This window comes from Rhincodon typus, chromosome 4 (genome assembly GCF_021869965.1).
Source record: "Rhincodon typus isolate 14 chromosome 4, sRhiTyp1.1, whole genome shotgun sequence".
Lineage (NCBI taxonomy): Eukaryota > Metazoa > Chordata > Chondrichthyes > Orectolobiformes > Rhincodontidae > Rhincodon > Rhincodon typus.
The window spans coordinates 56,742,393-56,765,264 of NC_063335.1; the positions used below are offsets into that span (position 1 = coordinate 56,742,393).

General features: G+C 38.5%; 1 protein-coding gene across 4 annotated transcripts in view; it reads left to right on the forward strand.

Annotated features, from left to right (window-relative positions):
* The window catches only part of LOC109930437 (frizzled-6), a 45,680-nt gene extending 24,085 nt beyond the window's left edge, over positions 1 to 21,595 (forward strand). For all 4 annotated transcript variants that reach the window (XM_020529916.2, XM_020529918.2, XM_048596301.1 and 1 more), the window contains exons 3-7: positions 7,216 to 7,412; positions 11,860 to 12,877; positions 15,530 to 15,678; positions 17,054 to 17,482; positions 20,137 to 21,595. In XM_020529916.2, coding sequence (XP_020385505.1) covers positions 7,216 to 7,412; positions 11,860 to 12,877; positions 15,530 to 15,678; positions 17,054 to 17,482; positions 20,137 to 20,308 — 1,965 coding nt within the window. In that variant the 3' untranslated portion in view covers positions 20,309 to 21,595. The remainder of the gene's footprint in view (positions 1 to 7,215; positions 7,413 to 11,859; positions 12,878 to 15,529; positions 15,679 to 17,053; positions 17,483 to 20,136) is intronic.
* Positions 21,596 to 22,872: the final 1,277 nt, after the last annotated feature.

Sequence of the window (22,872 nt, forward strand, 5' to 3'; positions counted from 1 at the left end):
TGCCATAGATTGGGAACTTGATTGAAAGATATGACTGTAGACAAGAAATAGTATACTCTTAAATAATTCATAATTCTTTACCAGCTCCTTTAAGGGATAAAAACTCCACTGAAAAAATATACATCCAGGCTACCTAGATAAGTGAAGGATAGTTTAAAAGTACCACATCCCTTTTGCCTCAGTGATTGAGTTTGTTTATTTTTAAGATCCTAATTCCATATTTAGCCACATTACTTTCAAACGTAGTATGGAAATCATATTATGATCATTCTTCACCAAGGATACTTAGTTGTAATATAAATTCTTCCTATTTCATTGCACGATATTAGATCTAAAATCAGCTGCTACCAGGTTGGTCCTTGGCCTATTAGATTTTATAAGAAATAGAATGCCAGAAAGCCCTTTTTAAAGTAGCTGTTACTTTACAACAGCTGTCTTGTACCAGGTTTGAGTAATTTTCCGAGTATTCCTGGTTAAATTAGACTAATTCAGGCGTGAATCTGCTTCTTTTCAAGTTGAAGCCTGTCCTTTATATCATCTATGAAATAAAGAAAAAAATGCTCATGAGGGATGTGGCAATGTAGCTATAACAACCTTTCTTGGAAAAAGCAGTTTGCTCCAACATGTTGACATTCAAATGTTTCTTACAAATCCTAAGCCTCTTCAAAAGTACCTGAGGTGTGGTCTGCATCAATTTTCAACACACAGGACAAATCAATTGTTTTGCTGCTGATGTGCAGTTTTTAGTTCTATCCTGGTTTTTAACATTCGCTTGTATAGGCTTTGCCACATCACGTCTCTCAAATGCTCATTTATTTTCAATCAGCACTTAGAATGAAGGTTCAAACACTGTCATCTATAAGGAGTAAGAAGTAAAGGCTTTTGAATTGTTCACATTGTGTAAAATTTTGAATAATGCAAGTAACAATTAAATTTGATCATGGGCTTTTGAATTATGATTATCCTTTTTTTTAAGCCATAGTTGTGGGCTTTTGAAAATTGTCATTGGAAACTGTAATCCTAAAACAAAAAAATTCACTTGGTTTTATTAATGCAGAAGTGTGAATCCACTTAATTTCCAGACATTTCCTTGTGTTTTTTTCAATAAAACAAGTTGATTTTTGAAACTGTTATGGGTGTTTACATATTCAGTGTTCTTCCTGAGTAGGGTCAAAGTATGACTTCAAACATATTCACCAGCCGCAGCAGGCACACTGAGTTTTGCAAGGGCATGTATGTGTAATAAGACACCATGTCATAAGTTATAATGTGTTAGTTGAAATGTATATGGTAAAGAAACATGTTCTTTCATATATGTACTGTATTTAAATAGGACATGCAGAGGTTTTACTGGAGTTAACAATAAAATCTTTGCAGTTAAAAATTGAATGTGTTTATTTTTAAAATAGTGCTATACTTTGATTAGTAAGCTGGGAGTGTCAAGTTGCTGCTTGCGAACAATGCATCTTTTCCTCTTAGCCATTCAGGAAGGATGTACGGAATGCCTGTTCTGCCCCTGGTGGCAAAGTAATGGTTATCAAATCTCTCAATGCTTCAGGCATTAGTTAATGTTTCACGTCTGACAAGAATATAAGACCGTGAGCCCACATTTCACAGAATATTGGTTTCAGTGTTTGGGTAAATATAATCGCAGTAATAATTTGAACTTTTGGAGCTTCTATTTAGTATCTGCATGACAATTTCAACTGTAACTGATATCTATTAGCATTCTTTAAAGTAACATTTCTATTAGCAATAGCAATTGTTATCATGTAATTATGCACCTCATGTTGACTGCTGAGATTTAATGGATATATTTGAAACTGAAATTTAATTTTTAACAGAGCCTCTAAAATTTCAGGACATGATAGTGGCGTGTGCTGGTTTTTATTTTATGAATAGAGTATTGATACTAAAAAGCCAGTTAATATTTGTACACTGTACGAGGGGAATAGATAATGAGCTGAGCTGCTTGTTTACAGTTTTCAGACAGAAATGGCTAAAATATGATCTCTGAACACTGGTGAAATTCTGTGGTGTTAAAACCAGAATTTGCCTTGAAATGGTCTTTTGGACCACTGCTGTCAACACATAGTAATATGAATTGTGTGCACTTCTCAAGGACCCTGAGACACCTTGCTACAAAAATTCAAGTTCTGTCTGCAAAACTAAACTTTTAGCCTAGTACGCTTCTGTTACAATTTTATGGTAACTTTTCTATTCAAAATTTCTACGTCTGCCTTATGATGGAGCACGTAGTAATAAACTTGTCAGTGTAATTGTATCTTCCTGTTTGTTACTGTGTCTTCTCAGTCTTCTGCTTTTCTTACAAAGGAACTCCTGTGCTCCAGCCAACTCTAGCGAAAGCCTGATTTTTAACTCTATAGAAGTGAATGGGTTTTGGTCGAGTTAAAATTGAGCCTATTATGTCATTGCTTCCCAAATTGCTTTAAGACTTCCTATTGAATTATAAAAAATACCAAAATGCATAAAAGCTAAGGAAAAGTGGGTGCATTCTAAATTGGAACTGAATTGCACAGGTGTGGTTTGAATTAATTATCTCTTGCTCTATTCCTATTTTACCTGAAGACCAGAATGAAAACAAAACTCTGTATATGCTGGAAGTCTAAAACAAACACAATGCTGGAGAAATCCAGCAGGTATGGCAACATCTGTCATTCAGTAGAACAGTCATGCCAGACTGAAAATGTTAACTCTGTTTCTGTCTCCACAGATGCTGCTAGACTTGCTGATTTTCTCCAGCTTCTGTGCTAATTACCTGAACATTACATTGGATTATGTTATTTAGGCAATGGCATTGGATTTTCACAAGGAAAGTATAGAGCCAATTTTGAACTCCCCTGATACAGAATAAATTGCTAACAGTCCAAACATTAGATTGACTCACAATGCAGAGGTGAGCCAGTGAAGGGATATTATTGATAAACGTGATCAGATGACCCAAGACATTTGGATTAAAAATATTAAATTTCAACAAATAGTTTATGGTAACCGCCATCAGTATCCGTCTTATAGGAATTGATGTCTAGGGAGCTCTTTGAAGAAGAAGTGGATTGTAGTTGAGGTAAAGGGAAATCGATATCAGAAGTAACTTGGAGATAAACAATTTGAAGGGGAAAAGCATAACAGAGTGTTCTTTTCAGGGCTTAAAGCTAAAAGCTGGGAGAAACATTTTTCCAAATACAACATGGATTAAACAGTTTTAGACAATATGATCCTAAAAGATAAAATCCCATCTACCAAAGTGAGGGCAATATAGATGTAAGGTGGTTATTTAATTATCTTGTGGAGTGTGTCATTTGTAAACATGGATCATTTTTATAGATCAACACATGATAGTCATAGAAATCTACAGTGCAGAAAAAGGCCCTTTGGTTTATCACATCTTCCCTGATCAAAAAAAATACACTGATCAATTTTACAGCACTTAGCCTATAGCCTTGTATGCCTCGGCATCACAAGTGCACAGTTTACAGGCAGAGAGTTCCAGATTCCCACCACTGTCTGGGTGAGAGAGTTTTTGCTGACGTCTCCTCTAAACCTTCTGCTCCTTACCTTAAATCCACGACCCCTGATTATTGATCCCTCCATCGAAGGGAAAAGCTTCTTCCTGTCTACTCTATCTATGCCCCTCATAACTTTATACATCTCAATTGTGTCTCTACCTGTCCCCACCACCTGCCAATCTCCTCTGCTGTAAAGAAAACATCCCCGATTTGTCCAGTGTCTCTTCAGTAAAAGCCAGTGGAGTGATGTTATTGATAAAATGACCTAGACATTTGGAATAAAAATGTTTAACAGATAGTATTTAGTAACTGCCATAAGTCTCCATCTCAAGTACCTCATTACATCAATATTGTGCACCCTGCATAATTGATCATTTTGCACATCTGCTGCCATTTTAATTTCATTCAGAGAAGCCTGTTTCCTATGGCTCCTGGTTTACAAGTTGGATCTGGAGACTTTTTTTATATTGTGTATTAACATGCATAGCCATGAATTGGCAAGATACAAATTGAAGAAAAGAGAACTAGAAAGATTGAGAAGTGTGTGACATATTCTCAAACTATATAATCCAAGTTTCTCCATTGCCACCAACTAGCAGAGCAGAAGTTGTATGTAAGTTTTCAGAGTTTACATTTCATGGAGTCATTAGCACGAAAACCTGCCCTTCAGCCCAACCATGCTGACCAGGTTTCCCAAACTGAGCTAGTCCCATATGCCTGCATTTGGCCATATCCCTCTAAACCTTTCCAAGTGTCTTTTAAATGTTGTAATTGTGCCTGCCTGTAAAACTTGCTCCGGCAGCTCATTCCATGTGTACCACCCTATGTGTGAAAAAGGTACCCCTCAGGTCTCTTTTAAATCTTTCCCCTCTCACTTTAAACCTATGCCCTCTAGTTTTGGACTCCCCTACCCTGGGGAAAAGACCTTGGCTAGTCACCTTATCTATGCCCCTCATGAGTTTATAAACCTCCATAAGGTCACCATTAGCCTCCTAAGCTCCAGAGAAAAACATTCCAGCCTATCTCATTATAATTCAAACCTTCCAGTCTCCATAACATCCTTGTAAATCATTTTTGCACTCTTTCCAATTTAACAGCGTCCTTCCTATTGCAGAGCCACCAGAATTGTATGCAGTACTCCAAATGTAGTCTTGTGCAGCTGTAATATGATGTCCAAACTCTTGCACTTAATGCTGTAACCGATGAAGGCAAGCATGCCAAACGCGTTCTTCACCAGTCTGTCTACCTGTGATGCCACTTTTAACGTACTATATACCGGCACCCCAAGGTCTGTCTGTCAACAATACTCTCCAGAGCCCTACCATTAACTGTGTAAGTCCTGTCCTAGTTTGTCATGTCAAAATGCAACATCTCGCATTCATCAGACTTAAGCTCCATCTGCCACTCCTTGGCCCACGGGCTCATTTGATCAAGATCCCATTGCACTCTTAGATAATCTTCACTGTCCACTATATCACCAATTTTGGTGTTATCCACAAACCTACTAACCTACTGCTATATTCTTATCCAAATTGTTTATAGAAATGACGAACAACAGTGGACCCAGGACTGATCCTTGCGGCACACCGCTGGTCACAGGCCTCCTGTCTGAACAACAGTCCTCTATCACGACCCACTGTCAACCATGTTAAGCCAATTTTGTATCCAGTTAGCTCACTCTCCCTGGATCCCATGTGATCTAACCTTATTAACCAGTCTACCATGTGAAACTTCGCTAAAGTCCACGTAGACAACGCCAACCACTCTGCCTTCATCTATCTTCTTGTTCACCTCTTCAAAACACTTAATCAAATTTTGTGAAACACAACTTGCCATGCACAAAGCCATGCTGACTATCCCTAATCAGTCCTTGCCTTACCAAATGCACGTAGATCCTATCTCGCAGAATCCCCTCCAACAATTTATCTGTCGCTGACATTAGGTTCAACAGCCTGTAGTTCCTTGGCTTTTCCTTGTGGCCTTTTGTAAATAATGGCATAAGATTAGACACCCTCCAGTCTTCTGACACCTACCTGTGGCCTTCGATGACACAGATATCTCTGCCAAGGTCCCCACAGTTTCTTTCCCCTAGCTTCCCACAATGTCCTGGGAAACACTTGATCAGGTGTTGGGGATTTATCTCCCTTTTATGCATTTTAAGGCCTCTTTTGTAATGTCAATTGTTTTCAAGATATCACTGTTTATTTCCCCAAGTTCCCTTGCTTCCATGTCTTTCTCCACAGTAAATACTGATGAGAAATATTAATTTAGAATCTCACCCATCTCCCATGGTTTCATACTTGGATGACCCCGTTGATCTTTAAGGGGCCCCATTCTCTCCCTAGTTATGCTGTTGCCCTTGATATACTTGTCGAATGTTTTGTCCCGCTGAGTTCCCTCTTAAGTGCACTCCTACGCCTGCTACACACCTCAAAGGATTCACTTTACCCCAGCTGCCAGTATCTGATATATGCATCCTTCTTTTTCTTGACCAGAGGCTCAATATCTCTAGTCGTCAGTGTTCCCTACCATTGCCAGCCTTGCCCTTCTCACTAACAGGAACATGCTGGCCCTGTTATCTCACTTTTGAAAGCCTCCCACTTGCCAGGTGTCCCTTTACCTGTAAACAGCCTCCCCCGATCAACGTTTAATAGCAACAAAATTGTCCCTGCCCCAATTTAAAACTTTAACTTGTGGACCAGACCTATCCTTTTCTATAACTATTTAAAACTGATAGAATTATGGTAATTGTTCCCAAAGTGCTCCTTCACTAACATCTCAGTAACTTGTTCTGCTTTATCTCCCAAGAAGAGGGCGAGTTTGGCTCCCAGGGCCATGTTGATTGAGAGTTTTCCTGAACAAATTTAACAAATTCATTCTCATCCAAACTCATAACACTGGCAGTCCTAGTCTACGTTTGGAAAGTTAAAAACTACTATTACAACCTGAATATTCGTACAGCTATTTGCAATATCCTGACATATTTTCTCCTCAATTTCCCACTGACTGATGGGAGGTCTATGGTACAATCCCATCAAAATGATGACCCCCTTCTTATTTCTCAGTTCTACCCATATAGTCTCACTGGAAGATCCCTCAGGAATATCCCTTCTAAGTACTGCTGGGATGTAGTGAAAAATGCCACTCCCCCCTGTTCTCTTGCTTCCCCTTCTATCCTTATTAAAGCATTTGTACCCTGAACATTGAGCTGCCAGTTCTGTCCCTTTTCGCATCCTGCATTTGAATGAGGCCAAGGTGCCAAGTGCAGGTATGTTTCCTATTGCCCTTACAAAGGGATTTATTTTTCTTTCTATGCCTGTAGTCTAGTACCTGTGTATTAGAGCCTTTAATAAATTAAGCACTGAAACACTTTTCAAGATATAGAATGAGACTTTTGCTGCTTACACATGCTTCATATCAAGCAGATGGCTGGGGGAAAGCATTCTGCTCCATGTTAGTCGGAAGATTGATATCTAGTATGCAAGGGTCTGAAGGTAGAATCTAAGTTAGAGTTGTTTTGAGTCCCAGTAAACCAGTACTGAAGGGCAGAAATTGTTTTGTGTTGTGTCCATTTCTTTTTACTGTTTCAATTGACATTGTTGAGATGCTATCCAGAAGGAAATGAGCTGAAATTGGATCACATATCATTGACCATAATCAGAGTAATTTTTGTTTTCTCTTCCTGCAGCCTTTTCTTCCACTTATGAAGCTGCAATGTTCACCAAATGTGAAAATGTTCCTGTGCAGTGCATTTGTGCCGGCTTGTACAGAAAAACTGCAGATCGTCCCTCCTTGTAGAAAGCTTTGTGAGGAAGTTCTTCAGGACTGTGAAAAACTCATTGAGACATTTGGTATCGCTTGGCCAGAGGAGTTGCAGTGTGATCAGTAAGAGAATTGACTTTAGTATTAACCTAGATCGCATGATGGATCTTTCTGATGGAGAGGGAATAAGATGCAAATCTTTACAAAGGAAGCTGTTTCATTGTGAAGTACACTGAATGATACCAAAACTGTAAAACTTGTTAGATTAAATGAAAGTGGATGCTGGAAATACAAAATAACAAAATTTGAAAACGTAATGGAACACCACAACAAGCATGTTGATCTTTTAAAATAATGTTTGACCCTCTTTTTTCTGCTTTCTGCATTTGAACTTGCGTGATTTTTTATTTTAGTTTAAACCTGATTTTCTGCTTGATCCTCAACTGAGATTCAAAGCTGTAGTTCGTCACCAAGCTTTCTGTTTCCAACTCTGAAATATCACCTGTCTGTGTCTGCCGCACCACAATACTGCAGCAGAAACCATCATCCAAACCATGTCACCTCCAGTGCGTCCTTGAATTCACTTCCTGTATTCATTTCCCTCTAAAGTCTTGCCTGCTGAACCCCATTTAATGCTCAGTTCCCATTGTCTATCACTGTTTTCTTGCCAAGGTCTGTTATTGTTTATTTACCAGCTAATAGTAAGCAATGCATCATTTGGTTGAGTGTGTTATCAACAATCGATAGCAAAACTGATGTCAATGGGAATCAAGGTGAATACTCTCCCTTGGTTGTAGTTATATCTAGCACAAATGAAAATGATTGTGTTTATTAGAAAACAGTCATCTCAGTTCCAGGACATTGCTACAGGACATTGCTGATCCAAGCAAAACAGTGTGCATGGTCTACCACCCCATGCAGTAAGCTTCAAAATTCACTCCATTAACCATTGGGTCACAGTAGCAGCAGCATGTGCTGCACATAAAATGCACTGCAGCAATATACAACAACAGTTTCATCCTTAACCTGTGACTTCTGCCATCTACAAGGACAAGGGCAACATATGCATAGGAACACCATAGACTGCAACTTCGCCTGAAACCATTCTGACTTGGAATTTTATCACAATGCTTTCAGTGTTGCTAGGTTCTTAACTCCCTCTCTAACAGCACTGTGGATCTCTCTGTACCAAATGGTTTGCAGCAGTTCAAGACAGGTCAACTGTGACCTTCTAAATGGCAATCATAGCTGGGCAGCCAATGCTAGCCTTACCGCTAATACTCTCATTCCAAATAAAGAATAAAAAGAATCTGTCATAGCATTGCTCTCTGATATTCCCATCTGCATTCCATCACAATTCCAGTTTTGTGACTTTTTGTGTCACATTGAAATGCTTTTATTCTTTCTTTGGAAGTCAGAACCACTGGCTAGGCCACTATTTATTGCCCATTCCCATTCACCCTTGCAAAAGTGGTGTTGAGCTGTCACTTTGATCCTTTGCAGTCCATTTGGTTTCGGTAAACTCACAATGCCATGAGGGAAGGAGTTCCAGGACTTTGACTCAGCAATACTGAAGGAATGATGGATATAAGACCATAAGTGTCAGTCCACAAGACCTAGCAGCAAGAGTAGGCCTTTCAGCCCATTGAATCTGCTCTTGCATTCTATGAGATCATGGCAGATCTAATAATTCTCAATTCTACTTTCCAGCCTTTTCCCCATAACCTTTGATCCCTTGCTGATTAAAAATCTGTCAATCTCAGCCTTGAATATATTTAATGACCCAGCCTCAACAGCCTTCTATGGTAAAGGATTCCACAGATTCACAACCCCGAAAGAAGAAATTCTTCCTCATCTCTCTCTTAAATGTGTGACCCCTTATTCTGAGGTTATGCCCTCTAGTCCTAGACTCTCCCACAAAGGGAAACAACCTTTTTGCTTCTACTGTAGCAAGTCCCGAAGAATATTCTGTGTTTCAATAAGGTTGCCATCCATCTTTCGAAGCTCCAATGAGTATAGGCCCAATCAACTCAAACTCTCCTCATGAGACAATTTCCCCCATACCAGCTATCAGCCTAGAGAACCTTTATTTTTGTTGGACTGTTTCCAGTGCCATTGTATCTTTCCTTAGATAAGGGGCCAAAAAGTATTGCCAGTATTCAAGCTGTGGTCTGAATTTTGCCTTGTACGGTTTTAGCAAAACTCACTAATTTTACATTGCATTCCCTTGGAAATAAAGGCTGACATTCTATTTGCTTTCCCTATTACTCACTGAACTTGGATGCTATTTTTTTTGTGATTCATGGATGAGGACTCCCAAACCTCTCTTCTGTAGCTTTCTGCAGTTGTTCTTCATTTAAATAATATTCAGTCCTCTGTTCTTCTACAAAAATGCATAACATTACACTGTATTCCATCTGCCATGTTTTTGCCCATTCCCTTAACCTGTCTTATCTCTGCAGGCTCTGTATCATCTTCACGACTTGCCTTGCCACCTTTTTTTGTGTCATCCACAAACTCAGCTATAGTAAATTCACTTTCCTCATCCAAGTCATTACTGTATATGTAAATAGTTGTGGCCCCAGCACTGATCTTGTGGCACCCCTAGATACAGGCTGCCAGCCTGAAAATGCACCCCTTATCGCAACTCTGTCTTCTACTGGTTAGCCAATCCCCTATCCATGAGAATATACGATTTACAACATCACAGGCTCTTATCAAGAGCCTAACATGTGGTACCTTATCAAATGTCTTCTGAAAATCCAAATATATTACATCCATTGCTTTTCCTTTATATATCCTGCTTGTTACCTCCTCAAACTTGTCAGGCATGATTTTCCCCTTGATGAAGCCACATTAACATGTTATGCACTTCTAAATGTTCTGCTATTGCTTCATAATTGACTGTAGCATTTTCATTGTTAACTTCTTTTGTCTCCTATTCCCTTTTTAAATAAGTGTGTTGCATTGGCAGTTGCCCAGGCCTCTGGGACTATTACAGAATCTAAGGATTCTTGGAAGATTATTACTAGTGTATCCACTATCTCTGTGGCTACCTCATTTAATATCCCAGGAAGCATCCCATTCAGGTCATGGTGACTTTTTGGTCTTTAGCCCCAGTAGTTTCCCTCGTAGATGTTCTTTAGTGATAATTACTGTATTTATTTCCTGTCCATTTGTTTCTTGAGTATTTAGTGATTTTGGGATCCTGTTAATGTCTTCGACTGTTAAGATTAATAAAAAGTATTCTTGTAACCTGCTGTGCTATTTTTGCTTTCCCTTTATTATTTCTCCTTCTCTAAGGAGCTGATGTTCACTTTGGCTTCTCCCTTTCTCATATTTCTGGAAACTCTTGCAGTCCATCTTTATGTTACTTGCATGTTTACCCTCAAAGCTTATTTTCTCCCTTTTTTTTGGTTGTCTTTTGTTGGTTTTTAAAACGTTCCAAATCCTCTAGCTTATCACTAATCTTTATCACATTGTATGTTTTTTCTTTCAATCCGGTACCATCATTAACTGCCCTGGTTATCAATGGTTGGCTTATCCCATTTGTAGAACATTTCTTCTTCACTGGAATATGTCTTTTTCTGTGAGCCGTGAACTATTTCCTTAAAAATCTGCCATTGATCCACAACCTTTTTGCTCAAAAGCTCCTTCCTCAGTCCACTTGAGCCAATTTTGTCCTCCATTCCTTTGTAATAATGATTATTTAAATTTAGCATAGTGTTTCTGCTCCTTTTCAAATTGAATGACCTACCATGTTGTGGTCACTGTTTCCAAAGGGATCTTTTACTCGGATATCATTTATTAACCCTGCCTGATTACACTTTACCAGATCCAAAAATGCCTGGTCCCTAACTGGATCCATAACATATTATTCTAGGAAACTCCTGACTACATTCTACAAATTCCTCCTATGGCTTCCTGAACCAGTCTGACTATCCCGTCTTGATTAATATACTGCCTTTGTTACATGCCCTCTGTCCCACTGTATAGCTACTGTTAAGGCACGACCATTGATTTTGGAAAGTGCTGTTATGCCTCCAAGCTTTAAAAAGGTCAAGTCCTGTTCTGTTCGTCTCCCTTTTTTACAAAGTGACATACGATGATACACTATATTAAATATGTTCGATTTGGATCCTATTACAATAGGATTGAATTGCCCTTGTACTTGCTATTGACTTGAAACAGAAGTATTTAAACTGCTGGACTGGTGCTAATCAGAGTTGCAGCATGCTCCCTGAAGGAATCATATGACCTGGCTTCAGTCTGGTCAGTTTTTATTGTCACCTTTTCTGACCGGTGAGACCTTGGGTAAATGAAAATTAAATTGTGCAACGGAAGTTAAAATTTGTCAGTTTGGAGCATTAACTATACAGAACTAAAAATATAAATTTGACAACAAGGTGGTTTCTCACTATCTCAACAGGAATAGTCAATTTGAGGAGTGACTAAAATAGGTACAAAATGGAAAAGTGTAGACTATTTCTGCTGATATATTAGAAAATGAGCATTATTTAAGTTTTAACCTAATCTTTCAGAGGAGTTTGATATGAATTTTTATTTTAAGGTTAGAAGATTGTGTTGATGGCCAGCAGTCTTCAGCAGTAGCTCCAACTTCAAGATCGATAACAGAGAAGACTTCACAAACAATAGTGAAAGATTATGGGTTTTGGTGTCCACGGCCGCTGAAGACCCCTACTGGACACGGCAGTTCATTTCTTGGTGTAGATGACTGTTTACCACCATGCCCCAACATGTACTTCAAAGAAGATGAACTAAGCTTTGCCAAATGTTTCATTGGAATTGTTTCCATCTTTTGTCTATGTGCAACTCTCTTTACATTCCTGACTTTCCTTATCGATGTTCGAAGATTTCGGTACCCTGAGCGGCCAATCATTTTCTATGCGGTATGCTACAGCATAGTATCTCTCATGTATTTTGTAGGTTTTGTTGCTGGTAATAACATAGTGTGCAACAAGGCAGATGAGAAACTGGGAGCCATGGAAACAGTTGTCATAGGAGCGCAGAGCAAAGGATGTACCATCCTTTTCATGTTATTATACTTCTTTACCATGGCAGGCACTGTTTGGTGGGTAATCCTGACCATAACGTGGTTCCTTGCAGCAGGACTGAAGTGGAGTTGTGAAGCTATTGAACAGAAAGCATTGTGGTACCATTCTGTTGCCTGGGGAATACCTGGGATATTCACAATAATGCTGCTTGCCTTGAACAAAGTGGAAGGCGACAATATCAGTGGTGTGTGCTTTGTCGGGCTATATGACTTAAATGCTTTGCGCTATTTTATCTTGACGCCATTATGCCTCTGTGTGGTGGTGGGATTGTCCCTTCTGTTGGCAGGAATTATTTCCTTGAATCACGTGCGACAGGTTATCCAACATGATGGACGAAACCAAGAGAAACTGAAGAAATTCATGATTCGAATTGGAGTTTTTAGCGGCCTGTACTTGGTGCCTCTAGTTGGGCTTCTGGGATGCTATATTTATGAGCAAACCCTTCGGACAACTTGGGAAACAACTTGGGTTCATGATTACTGTCAAGATTATCCCATTCCATGCCCCAATCAGGTACATTCAGAAAGTGCATATTTTGGCATGTTTTCTATACTTTAAATGCTTGTTGTAATTCATTGCACATTATTATTTTCAGTAAATTATATTTCAGTATTCATAGTAAACAGCCACCAATTGAGATTTTTAGTTTTGAGATGGATGCATATTACTTTAGTAAAGGCTGGCCAGTTATCAATGGCATATTCACAAGTCCCACTGGCTAAATTTAATGGATAAGCGTGTTCATGTCATGTTTTCTTCATATGTCTGCCGTCGCTCAGTTGATAGTACCTTCATTTTAGAATGATTACATTTTCCTAATCCAACAACTTAGACTGATGTTCCAGTGCAGTACAAAGGGAGTGTGACACTATCAGAATCGCCATCTTTCAAGTGAGGCATTAAACTGTCCTCCGTACTGCCCTTTCAGTTGGATCCCATTGCATTGTTTATCAGAAGATTAGGAAATGCATTCCTAGTGTCTAGGCCAAATTTTATTCCTCAGAAAACATTTTTAAAAATGGATTATCTGGTATTAAGCACTTTGTTGTTTGTGGCACTGTGTTTCCTACATTACAACAGTGAGTAATCTTAAAAAGCACTTCACTGACTGAAATACTTTGGGACATCAAATATTGATAAGGCACTGTGTAAATGCAAGTCTTCTTTCAAAATGTACATACAGAAGGAGGCGTTGGAGAATGCAGGCTAGATCAGTCTAGGCACCGATGTGTTGCGGTATTCTGATTATAGTTTGTGGTAGCTGAAATATGTGACAATTTTGGATTACTTGACATGCCGCGATCATTTGATTCAGACATATTTATTCTTTTACCAACTTCTCTTGTTATTTTAGTTTTGTACAAAACAACAGGAGTCAAAACATTGGTGTACATTCAGCAGAGGGATAGTGGCACACTTAACATTCATCCTGGGGAGTTAGTTTTGTTAATATTACAGAGAACATTGTGAATTATTTTAGCCCCAGTATACTATGGCATAATGTGGAACCTAAACAGCAATTTGGAATCCTTAATTGAATCCTGATTATCAAATGGAACCTCTTTAGGATTTTGCCAATTTTGTGCAAACCATCCTGGATATGGAAATATTTTCTCTCCGGTTTCTTCAGCAATGTAGGAATTGTTGTGGAGGCAGCACACATTTACGGTTTCAAACATTTAGATGTTATGGTGATATATGCAAATCAAATTTTAAAAATATAAATTTGTATTTGCAGTCAAACTTTTAAAATGACAGGGGTCAGTTACGTTCAGTGTAGTTTCCTAAACATTTATTTAAACATATGGACTTATGCTTCTGGATTTTCAGTGGTAAGTATTGTACCATGTTTAAGTAATTGCAAGTAGTACTTTACAAACTGAACATCTATACAGGAACATATTTATCTTTATATTATGTAATGCTTAAATTATTTTGTTAAAAACTGTATTTCTGACATTTTTAATTATACAGTGTTCTGCTTTCCTTCCCTATATTTCAGAGGCTGCTGAGGCAGTTAAAAAGATAATTTTCAGTTACAGGTCTTTAAACAGTGTTATTGCCATCATAATTTTTTTTAATACTTTGGAATTATTTTGGAGTGTTTGGACTCAGTAAGTTTTTTTTAAAGTATGACACAAATATTCAAACAGCTCTGTTGGCAAAGGTATTGTGTGATATGACAGTTATCCAGTGGTACCAGAAGGTACTTGTTTTTATCCAGGGTCTAACTGCATTACCTTCTGGAATGGGGCTTAAATTGTGATATTGCTGTTGGGCCCTGGAACTAACAGTAAAAATGACCACCATCTGGTTAGTCTTGTGCTGAAAATGCTCAGTGTCATTGTCTCTGATCCACATCCATATGACCTGCTAGCAACTTGCTATACAGTAATTTTCCACAGAAACAAATGGCCACTACCATGGGGTGGGTTAGGGGCTGGAGATCACTATGAACACTCTCCAGTTCTTGTCATTTAAAATTGTGCTTTTTTGGCAACAAATTTACCACTTTAAAAAGGTGTCAAATCACTTTGCCATAACTATATGAAGGTAAAAGGATTAGAAGAGGAAAAACAAAAGCTGAGCGATTAGGCTTGCTGTTTTAGATTGCTAATTTCATCACTGTGACTAACGTATTCTAGCCTTTCTACTGTTTCTGTGGCCAGGTTTGTGACAATTTGTCAGCCATTTTGTTTGGTGCTGTCACAGAGACCTGGGACTAGAATTTCCCAAAAGTGGAGAGGTGATCTCCATTTTCTTGGCATTATTTCTTTGACAGCAACAACAATATTAGTTTATGAAGACTAGTAAGGTAGCAATAAATTTCAAAGTCAAGAAAATCCTGGAAGAATGTACAAACAGCTAGTTTTGCTATTTCTTAAAATTTCTTTCAAGTTTATTAAAGAAAATAGGAAAAATCTGTACAGAAACTCCAGTGTCTGATATTTGCAGTGCATTGTGTGTAGCTTACTTGTATAATAAACAGTATCACCGAGAGGATCCTTCTTACAAATAAATAATAAATTGCAGTTTGTAATTTTGATTAAAACTTGTGCCATTGGTGCTGTAGTACATAGGTTTACTGAAGCTTACGTTGCCTACTCGTGCTCCTTAGCAGTAATTTGATGCATTAATTTGTTTTGTTTATTTATTTTTATATAGGTGGAAACCTTGATCAGGCCTGACCTGTCTCTCTTTATGATGAAATACTTGATGACTCTAATTGTTGGTATACCAGCAGTTTTCTGGGTTGGCAGTAGAAAGACATGTTCTGAATGGGCCAATTTCTTTCACAGTGCCCGCAAGCGAGAGTAAGACCAACTTGCAATTTCTTCACTAAGAATACTCCCATTAGATGACAGAGGATATGTGTGGGTGGTATCGGAAGAGAAGGGGATTTTTTGCAGATACTAGAAGATTTACAGAGCAACATATAGAGATTGGAGTTAGCCATGAGAAATATCAAGGAGAAATTAGACATTTCCCTGTGTGAGGGAGAAGGCTGTTTTTGAACATAAATTAGTTCCAAAACACCATTAACTTAGAATCATACAGCACGGAAACAGACCCTTCAGTCCAATTAGTCCATGCCGAACTTAATCCCAAACTAAACTAGTCCACCTGCCTATTCCTGGTCCATATCCTTCCCCTATTCATATACTTATTCAAATATCTTTTAAACATTGCAGTTGTGCCCACATCCACTGCTTCCTCAGGAAGATCACTCCACATGTGAACACCCTCTGTATAAAAAAAAAATTGCCTTCGTCTTTTTAAAATCTCTCTTCTCTCACCTTAAAAATGTGCCCCCTCGCCTTGAAATCCCCTATCCTAGAGAAAAGACACCCACCGTTAACCCGATCTATACTCCTCATGATTATATGAATTTATATAAGGTCACCTCTCAACTTGCTACGCTTCAGTGAAAAAAGTCCCAGCCTACCTAGCCTTTCTTCATAACTGAAACCTTCCATACCCGGCAACGTCCTGGTAAATCTCTTCTGAACCCTCTCCAGCTTAATAATATTCTTCCTATAACTGGGCAACCAGAACTGGACGCAGTACTCCAGAAGAGGCCCTACCAATGTCCTGAACAATCTCAACATGACTTTCCAACTCCTATACTTAAAGAATTGAGCAATGAAGACAAGCATGCTAAATGCCGTATTTTGCATTACGTACAGGTAGTTCTCTTATAATATGATAGTTACGTTCTTGTGTGACTTCACGCTATAGAAAATTGCAATCAAAAATCACGTAGAGAATCACTGTAGAAAATCGCTATACCTGAATGGCAGAAAGTTTGTGTTAACCAAACTATTTATCAATCGCGTTACAGCCAATTTGCATTAACAAAACACGTGTTATAGCATAACTACTCCTACCACATTTACTCTCAGGGATCGTTTTATTACTGTTAAAGGAGTTAAAGAATGCTACTCAGTTGTATTTGTTAAAAATGTTCAGTATTTTTCATAGTCATTATTTCTGTGATTAGACCACAAATTTATTGAACTCCCTTTAACAATATGACCGTTTACATTTGAATCTTGACCTCAGCATTCCTAGTCCAGAACCAAACCAACATGTCCGCAGCAAATATTAGAAGTAAAAATTTAAGCACTGGCAATCTCTGTGATTGGTAGGTATTTTTTTCTGAATGTTCTTTTTCTCCCATCTTCTCAGCCCTATTACTGAAAGTCGGAGAGTGTTGCAAGAGTCCTGTGAATTTTTCTTGAAGCACAATTCTAAAGTTCAGCACAAGAAGAAGCACAAGTCAAGTTCCCATAAACTCAGGGTAATCTCTAAATCTATGGGGACATCTACCACAGGCATGGCAAATCATGGGACATCAACTTTGCCTGCAACCAATCATGAATCATTTGGTCAAGGGACATTTTCTGAGGCTAAACCTTCCCTTGAAATCAGTGAACATGATGCTTTCCTCCCTGCTATCCCTTCTGCATTGAACACATCCACTGGGGAACAAGCTTCTCTCCATTTATCTGGACACGGGGTGTCTGCTGACCTTCCAGAGAAAAGGAGTAAAGGAGGAAGCATATCTGGCAGAATAAGCAACCAGTCTGAAGGCTTGCAGCGTGTTCCAGATGGACGGTAAGAAATCAGTGGGTTACTGTGTAGTTTAATGATTATGATAAGGGTTATAAAGTGCAGTGGAACTTTAAATTATTAGCGAGGTGAACATTCAACCTTATGGGAAAAATCTTATTCCAAAATTACTTCTCATTTATACATGTGTTTAAACTCAGTAGGCACTCAGCTCTAAGAATCAATGTTGAATTGACTTGCTTTTCTCAGGCAGAAAAGACTCTTGCGGCTTTCGAGCTATCTATTAAAGACACTTCAAGATAGATTTATCTGTCTTTGCTTCTTATGTTGCCTGCTGCTTGGCAAATAAAATTCATAAGGTCAGGTTTATCCTTCAGCCGCACTAGTGTAAGGAAACACAAGAATTTACTTATGTATTTAGTTGGAGGCATAGCCCACACTAATCATCCTGTCTGTTGATAGTTTGAAGTAATCCCTTTGCTTTAAATAAATTTAACTTGGTCAGTAATTTGAATTAAGCCACGGTGCAAAGTAGATAGTGTTGCTTAAAAATAAATGAATTAAGAATTCATTTAATCATGGTGTCTTGGAGTACAAGTACATTGTAGCTCAATTCAACTCCAGGTTTATATATATAAAATATACACTTCAGTAATTTTTATTTACTTTGACATATAACATGAAATTAGCCTTAGAGGCATAGTGTCCTTTTTTGATTTTGTTCCTGGATTTGTGTGTCAGTTGCTAGGCCAGCATTTATTGCCCATTCATAATTGCCCATAAGTAGGTGCTGGTAAACCATCTTCTTGAACTGTTGCAGTCCATTTGTAATATACAGTTCTATTTGAGACTTCCAGAATTTTGACCCAGTGACAGTGAAGGAATGGCATCATAGTTTGGTCAGGATGGTGCGTAGCTTTGAGGGAATGTATCGCTTGCCCTTACCTTTCTAAATGGTAGAAGCCATGGGTTTGGAAGATGCTGTTGAAGGAGCCGCACGGAGTTGTTCTCTGCTTTCGTGTCAGTATGTAAAGTTAACACCAGCGCAGGTGGTGGAGCAAGCTATGTTAACAGGTTCAGACATATTCTGGGCAACAAATGGAATGTTTGAAATGCACCTTGGAGGTACTGTGATTTGATTTGAGGATCAAAGCTCTTCTGCCTGAAACTAGACCTTGTTAAATACTACTTTATTTCAAGAAATCCTTGGGTTTCTGGCAGTGTTGCCCACAGACTTCAGGTAGAGGTACAAAGTGTTTCTAAATTTTTTTGCACCCACAATTTTGATAGTTCTTTTTAAAATTCATGGAACATGAGCTTCAATGGCTAGGCCAGCATCTAATACCCACCTTTACGTGTCCCATCTTTACTTGTCCCTGAGAAGGTTGTGGTGAGCTGCAAACTTGAAACCCTGCAGTTCATCAGGTGGAGATACTGGGAAGGGAGTTCCAGGATTTTGACTCCTTGACAGTGAAAGAGCAGCAATATGTTTCCAAGTTAGGACAGTGAGTGACTTCAAGGGGAACTTGCACCTAGTAATTCCATGCATGTGCTGTCCTTATCCTTCTCAGTGGTAGAGGTTGCAGGTTTGCAAGATGCTGTCTCGAGAGCTGTAGTGATTTGCTGCCGTGCATCTTACAGATGGTACGCACTGCTGCTACTCTACTTCAGTGTTGAAGAGAGTGAGTGTTGAATGTTTTTGATAGGTTACTGATCAAGAAGGTTTCCTTTTTCTAGATGGTGATAAGCTTCCTGAGTGTTGACACTACATTCCGCCGTCAAACTGCTGACTTGTGCTTTGTTGATGACAAACAGACTTGGGGAGTCAGGAAGTGAGTTGCTTGCTTCAGGACTCCTAGCCTCTGACCAGCTGTTGCAGACACAGTATTTGTATGGCTAGTCCAGTTCAGTTTCTGGTCAGTTGTAATCCACAGAATGTTGATAGTCAGGGATTCAGCAATAGTAATGAAGGGAGATGAAGAACATCATGTCACCTTTCAGTTAGCCACTGTCCAGACTTACAGGCTTAATATTGAGTTCATCAATTTCAGCCCATCATCTCTGTCTCCATTTTGTTTTCTTCTTTCACTACTTTTGGTTATACTATTGTCAGAAACTTGTTTTTGGTTTCAAAAATAAGTTATTCATCATTTTGCTATCTACACCTCATTAAGACACGTCTTTTGTTTCTTTATTTGTTCTGTTTTGGACTTAATTATCCCTTATTCTTGCATCACCAACTCTCCTGTTTTCCATCCTGTCACTTTTGTTTTTCTCCCACCCTTCTCCAGCTTATACATACAAACAGGCGCACACATGACTTATTACATTTCTGATTTCCAAATGGCAAGTCATTATCCTGGAAACATAGCTCAGTTTCTCACGTCACACATGCTGCTGGACCTGAATATTTCCAACATTTTCTGTTCTTATTCCCTCTATTTTCATGTGTTCTGCATTATGCTCTAGAATGCCTAAAATCCACACTGTTTAAACGTAATGTTGGTTCCAGACAACTCTCTTTCTCACAGTGCCTCTGTTTTAATGTAACAACAAATATAATTTTATAACGGCTTTCCAATTATGCTCTGCCCTCCTTAATTTGCTTCACCTTAAGACTGCATTTTGATTCTACACGTAACTCCACAGGAGATTGTTTACTCTGTAATTAATAACTGTTTGTTTATTTTTGAATACAGATTAACACCAAGAGATGACTATGCTGAGGAGCAGACAATACAATCTAGCTGTGTCCTTGTGCCCCACTATCCACAGCCCAGTAGCAGCAAGAGCTCTGCTTCTCTTCTTGTGCACGCGTTGGCAGATATCACCAAGTTTGAAGACCCTGAGAATGGTGACTCAGATGCCTGACCATGTTGGATTGACATGTCTTAGCATTTGGACTGTAGCCCATGCTTTGTGAAATTTGCATCGATAACATTTCGTTTATGAGTTAGTTTTTTCTTTAGTTTTAGAGAGAAAATTTAAATGCACTACAAATAACAGTCTTAAATAGTTTGAACTTGAGTACTAATCTGAAAGCTCAACTTGGACAGTCACTACAAATATCAGAGGAACATTTTTTCATACTTGTCCAGGCAAAGTTTTTTTTGATACTGTAAAATATCATGTGGTGATCCTAGTTTTGTATTAGTGTTTATGGGGTTGGGAGGGGGAGAAATTGAGTTCAGTCAATATTGTCTTTATTTTTATGCTTTATAAAGTAGGCAGTGGCAGCAGTGATTCTCTGTGGTATCTTCTTCTATTCAATCATACACTCATTTATAATGTTATTTTACCTTGCATAGTGGTTGTGTACTTACAAAATCTCTAGTGCAGCTTGAAATAATGATAAGTAAGGTGTAACTGCTGCTGCTGTTGTGTATCTGTTCTGATAACTTGTGTGCAAGCTCAGTTACGATAGTTGATTCAACAGGATTGTGTATACTTTATACAGATTGAAGACAGAGAGACCTGGCAGTGTACCTACATCTTTGAATGTGTAATATGGCCATTTTAGAAGTCTGTTATAAGGGCAGATTGATCCTTAGCTTTATCAATAGAGACTGAGGACAAAAGCAAGGAAAATGTCCCAACCATGGTACTTAGGCCTCATCTGGAGTATTGTAGATACTGTGCTACTACACTTCTTAGGAAGAATGACAAGATCTTGAAATGGATGCAGAAGGAATTCACTTGCATAATACCAATTATAAAGGATTTCACTCAAATGTAAATATTAGAGTACTGGGATTACTCTCCTTCACACAGAGATGGTTAAGGGAGGATTTTAATAAAGACATTCAGAATCCTTTAATAGGGTAAACAAGGAGCAACTGTTTCTGATGCCATAACAATTGGTAATCAGAGTGCACAGACTAAAGCAATTGACAAAAGGACCAGAGGTGACATGAGGGGAAAATGAATCTGGAATGCCTTGCCTGAAAAGGGTGGTGAAAGTAGATTCAATAATCATTTTCAAAAAGGAATTATATAAATACTTTATGCAGAAACCTTCTGGGGCTATCAGGTAAGAGCAAGGGATTGAGGTTAAGTACCTAGTTGTTTGAAAGAGCAGATCCACAGTTTTGAAAGGGAGTTTCAGGGTATTAAAAACCAAAAGAACTGTGGATGCTGTAAATCAGGAACAAAAACAAGCTGCTGGAAAAGCTGAGCAAGTCTGGCAACATCTGTGAAGAAAAAACTCAAGAGTTAATGTTTTGTGTACGGTGACCCTCAATAGTTCTGAGGAAGGGTCACCAGATGCAAAACGCTAACTGATATTTTCTTCACAGATGCTGCCAGACTTGCTGAGCTTTTCTAGCAGCTTCTGTTTTTGTTCCAGGAACTAATATGGATTACAACACATCTCCCACTCTCTATATTTTAACTCTGGTTTTTCAGTTCATTTCCACCTAGTCTCCAATTCTACCATGTTTTAAATCTTAGCACAAGGTAAGAATTAACATATGTATTTATGAACAGGGAACAGAGTATGCTACTCAACCCTTTGAGCCTGGTGCTCTATTCATTAAGATCATGGTTGATCTGAATTTAACCTCAACTCTACATTCCTGCAGTTCCCTGATAATTTTTAATCCTCTTATAAGTCATGTATCTATCTACCTCTGCCTTAAAAGTGTTTGATTCCCTTTTGAGGAAGGAAAGTTCAAAGAATCTGAACCCTCTGAGGAGAAGTATGTTTCCTCATCTCTGTCTTAAATGGGCAACCTTTCATTTTTAAACTATGGCACCTAATTCTAGATTCTCCCACAAGAGGAAACACCTGGTCAAGTCCCCTCAGGATCTTAAATGTTACAATTCAGTCACCCCTGACTCTTTTAAACACCAGAGGACACCGCCTTCTCTCAAAAGGCAATCTGCTCAATGCATGTATTAGTCTAGTAAACTTTCCCTGAATTGATTCTAAGGCATTAACATCCTTCCCTAAGTATGTGACCAGTACTGTACACAATATGCCAGATGCAGTTTTACCAATGCCCTGAATCTGGGCTTGCTATTGTTTTTGAATATTGTGTTTCTTATGCCATCACTTGGTCAAGATTTGATTCCATTTTTAGATTTTTTTTTTTTTTTAGAGCTGCAGTGGAGTAGATGGATACAAAGTAGGTATTCATTACCACATGAATTTTCAAAATATAAAGGTAAAGTTAAAGTCACCATTGTCCAGGCTTGCCTTCTTATCAGAGAGCTGACCTGTGGTAATTTAACCTGAAGGTCACCATACCTCAAGCGAGGGAAAAGGTTGAAAAGTGAGCCTTTCCTGGTAACCACAGCCATTATGGGAATTGAAACTATGTAGTTGGCATTACTTTGTATTGCAAACCAGATATCCGGTCAACTGAGCTAATCAACTCCATTTACCTTTTAAAATAATGCTTTTAGCGATGAGGAAAATTATTCAGAGCAAAAAA